This window comes from Quercus suber, unplaced genomic scaffold, assembly GCF_002906115.3.
Source record: "Quercus suber isolate HL8 unplaced genomic scaffold, Cork oak 2.0 scaffold_121, whole genome shotgun sequence".
NCBI lineage: Eukaryota > Viridiplantae > Streptophyta > Magnoliopsida > Fagales > Fagaceae > Quercus > Quercus suber.
Window position 1 is genome coordinate 378,199 of NW_027069586.1, and position 4,785 is coordinate 382,983.

At 32.5% G+C, this 4,785-nt stretch overlaps 1 protein-coding gene across 1 annotated transcript; it reads left to right on the forward strand.

Annotated features, from left to right (window-relative positions):
- Window positions 1-1,032: 1,032 nt before the first annotated feature.
- Window positions 1,033-2,305, forward strand: LOC112019387 (non-specific lipid-transfer protein 13-like). Its single transcript, XM_065775860.1, has 2 exons — window positions 1,033-1,334; window positions 2,209-2,305. Exons 1-2 carry the CDS (start codon window positions 1,033-1,035, stop codon window positions 2,303-2,305), a joined length of 399 nt encoding a protein of 132 aa, XP_065631932.1.
- The last annotated feature ends 2,480 nt before the right edge of the window (window positions 2,306-4,785 follow it).

Sequence of the window (4,785 nt, forward strand, 5' to 3'; positions counted from 1 at the left end):
AATGACCATCTATGTACCCACACAATTTTTGACATATGATACAGTAAACCTTAAAATGTAATATGCAATTGTTAGTTTTCATAAATCTAAAATTAAATGTAAGCTTAGATCTATAGATCTATTTCTTACTCCATGCAAAAGAATTAAATTTCATAAAACGAAATGAGTTTTATAAGAAATTTTAGACCTGCTCTTTTATCAAAGAAAAAGAATCATTTTTTTTTTCCGAAAATAAATTCAAATCCGATTTTTATTATGAAAAAGAATGTCATTTTTATGGGAAAGATTTAGATTAATTTTTATAACATGAAAAAAACAATGCTTTGATGAAAAATATTCATATCTAATTTTTATTATGTGAAAAACAATGAGTTAATGGAAAATATTTAGATCTTATTTTTATTATGTGAAAAACAAGGAATCAAATCCTCTAAATTTCTTAGGGTACTCTACTAAATAGATTTCTTTAAATTTTAACAATTCTTTAATGATTTAATGGTCTAGATTTTGTCATGTCAACATTTCACTAATAATAATCCTAATTGTTTTGTTTGTAATATTATTTTATTATGAAACTGGTGGTTAAGATTTAAGAAAATATTTTGGTAGAGTACTCTAAAAAATTTAGAAGATTTGAATCCGAAAAACAATGAGTTTATGAAAAATATTCAGATTTGGTTTTTATTATGAAACTGGAAACATTTTTGCATAATAAAAAGCTTTTCATACTGTATATTAATTATTACTCACGTAACCCTCCTACTTTTCAAGAGTGCTGGGGCAAGTTTGAGCAATTCAGGGAGCATGAGAATTGCATGCATGCGTGGCTCTAACGAACTTGCTCTCTTTGGTTCCATTGGCAACAAAATTTATTAAATTCTTATATAATACCACCTTTAATAAATATCGATATCATTATACATATTTACTAATTATGCTTTTATATGTACAAAAAAAAAAGAAAAAAAAAAATCAGCAATGACTTGTCCAATTGTGTTTTTAATATTCTTGCACGTTGTTTCTAGGCTAGACATGTCTCATCAGTCAAATCTGGCTCAGTACCCTGTTTGTGAGCATGTGTTTGAGTATTTCCCTGACTGCTTGGCCTTCCTCGTTGGGTTCTACTACGTACCAACAAAGATATGTTGTCGACACGTAGAGAAGCTAAATAAATTAGCAAAGCACGGGCTTGGGCCTCGGACAATCTGCTTTTGCATTCAGGCTAGTGTAAAGGGAACACAACCTCGCTTGCTTGCCTCACGTATCAATTCTCTTCCTATCATGTGCCACACCCATCTCAGCTTCCCCATTTCTGATAGCATGGACTGCAACAAGTAAATTTATCTCTCTCTCTCTCTCTCTCTCTCTCTCAAGCACTCACACAAATACAAATAGGTGGAGAAAAAAACGGATAAAATGAACTAAGGCCGCCTAAACTTTTATGTAATTGCAGACTTTAAGCTAAGTCCCCCTTGGACCTTTTTATTTTTCACAAATTTAATACACACTGAAACTGTAGTAGAATAGTAGATGGACCCCTTCTGTCCATTTCCGTCTATTTTAACATTTTTTGCACTGAATCATCTAATGTGCAGCAAATGGACCCCTTCCATCGTTTGGGTTTTTAATGATTTGGAAAAAAAAAAAAAATTTACTACAGTATCAAGGTTTATGAACTAAATTGGGGAAAAAAGAAAAGCTAAAGGAGTCTTACTACAAAATCATAAAAGTTCAACGATTCTTAGCGTATTTTACCCAAAAATGAATAATAAAAAGCTAAAATAGTAAAAAGAGAGAAGGTGATCCCAATTGACTAATTGTTCTTTTTGCTTTGATGCAGGGTTCATTAAAAAGTTGGACTATGAGGAAGTTGTTCTTAATTGAGTGACTTTAGTGGAGTATTATACGTACAACAACAATTAATAAAGCCTTAATCCAAATAATTTGGGGTTGGCCATAAATCATAGTGGATTATTATATGTATTGTTTCTTTAAAAAATACTTCATAAATATTAGTAGACTGATTACAAATAATTACAATAAGGATACTTTTCGATGAGTACAAAAATATACTTATATTTGAAATTGTTTTTTCTTAGTGGTTCTTCATATATTATGTGCTTATTCACTCCATTAAGTTCTTTACAAGCCAAAAATGCCTTGTCGCTCAGTTATCATTTTTTTAATATTCACTTAAGTAATTGTTAGTGATAGTAGCATTTCCAGAACAAAGAGCAAGGATAAGAAGCTTAAGGATGATAATGGTCGATTTCAGAACAGAGGGCTCAAGGTTGAAGAAGACTGAATTGAATTTGGGAGTTACCGTTGGTTTTCAAATATGGAGGAAACGCACCGTTTCACTAAAGGTAATAAAACGCTCCGTTCGTATGTGCTGTTACTTAAGTATTGGTTAAGCAGAAACGGTGTCGTATGGTATGCTAGAAATGCAGTTGGTTTTGGTGTGAAGATCAGTTAGTTTAGTTTGTTTCTCTTTTCCTATTTTCACGGATTAGATCCGTATAATGTGGATTTATTTGTTATTCAGTTATAGACAGATTGTACTATAAATATCTCTGTACGCTTCAGTTTATCATTAAGCAAGAATTTCAGTTTTCTTAATCAAACAGTTTCACTCTCTTTCTTTCACTTTCGTTCTCTCTCTCTCAATCTTTCTTCCTTCACAAACAGTTCAAATCTTTGATTAGTTCTTGCTTCAACACTAAGATTGTTTTTCACTGTTCTATAAGAAATTCTTCAGTAATTAATTCATAAAGAAGAAAAGAAGAAGAATAAAAGACACAAATCTTAGATACTTGTGCCAATCATTTCATATACCATTAGAAAATCCACTCGTGCAACATATATGCTGGGATAAAGTCACTCATTCTGAGTGGTATTTGCTTGAAGGAGGCCATCTCTAATCTGTGAAGCAATCTTTCACAGCACCTGGTCCGTATGTGATGAAAATCGAGTTGGACACTGACAATGCATCAATTTCTTTCATTGCGTCGAAATATTGAGTCACCAGAATCATGTCCATGACATCCTTTGACGTAGTTCCAGGTACATTCACAGACAAAGCAAGCACACTATCCCTCAGCCCAATTACAATGGCCTGAAGCTGGCATGCTTACCAAGCCCAGCCAGGTATTTAGATTCAGCTGTTCATCACATGTAAATGGTCAATGACAGGTTAATTAGTATTCAGGGAAAAAGAAACTAAACTTACCCAGAGAGAGGGAGAGGAAAAACAATGTTCAATTCACAATGAACACTTACTGGCATTTATCTCGGTCATAACCCTCTTCACATGTTCATCGGGTTCAGTTTCCACGAGAAGCATTTGAACAATCTCAAACCCATAAGCTGACATGGGCTATGCATGTAAAATTCAAAGATATTAAAAAGAAACAGATTTACCTTGTAACTTGACTAATACTAAACCAGATTGGAAGACTGAGAAATACCTTTTCAAGTTCAAAAACAGAATCCAGCACCAACTTCGGAATACTTGCTTTAATAACTAGAAGAATGAGACGAAAACTTTCCCCAACCTACACAGAAAATTTCAAAAACTACTATAAGAACTTTTTTTTCTCTCTTTAATTTTTCTGTCACTAGGCACCATTTGTCCTCATAAGATTCACATCAGATGCCTTACCTCCATGGTTCTGTCCATATGAACATTATTGTTAAAATAATCACTTTTCCAAGTCCAAGAAAGCATATCATGTACATGGTAAATCATGATGCATTAAGCATATCATAAAGAACTTTAAAACATTAAACAATTATCCTATATAGCTGCTTCACTAAGAATAGACATTTCAATTGTTTTTGCATAAACTTTAAAAAAATCAACGTCAAGCTAGAAAAGAAGTCCACCTCTTCACAGCCTAAACCTCAAAAGTCCACATCAAGTTAGAAAAGCCCAGACTTCTCAGAATTTATTTATTTTCCTAACAAATACGGACCCATGGGACATTATTTAATAGTAAAGGACATGACTCTTTTAATTTCATTATTAAGACTAACACGGTGACTTTCAACTTCAAGGTCCAGTTACACATCCATACCATCAAAGACATAGGATTGGATCTGTGCTCTGGTGCTGCTGAGTTTGAAGAAAGCATCAGCAGCTTTGTCTGACAAGGCCCTGTATTGAATAGAAGTAACAATAGTAACAAACACATTATCCTTTAAAAACACACACACTTGGTGCGATGGTCACTTCATACGTATAAATGCTTGTGGGGTGTGGGGGGCAAGGACCGGGGTTCAAGTCTCCAAGAGGGAGTTTCACATACATATATACTTAGATTAGGTTATATTAGAATTCTATCTTGTAAAAAAAAAAAAAAAAAAAAAAAAAAAAAAATAAAAAAAAAAAAACACACACACACACACACATATATATATTGTCCTTTACTAATTTTAACTAAAAAAAAAATTCTCGATCAATTCTGCTGTCCCTCATGATTTGACAACAATTGAGCAAAACACATCTCTAGGCAAAATTTCTTGCAAATCTTGTTGGTGTGGGTGTGTATTCCAAACACTTTTGTTCTTATTTATTTTCTAGTTGTTGGAAATTTATGAATAAAATAGCCATTGGGCAGTTATGAGAAAAATAGCCGTTAGGCAATAATTGATAATATAACAATTGGACTTTTAAGGGTTATTAGTAACTAATAACTATAGACTATTATCTTTATAAGTAGCCCATATAATACTTATCATAACACCTTTTCTAAAGGTTTTCTTTTTATTACTCTATATTTTAGA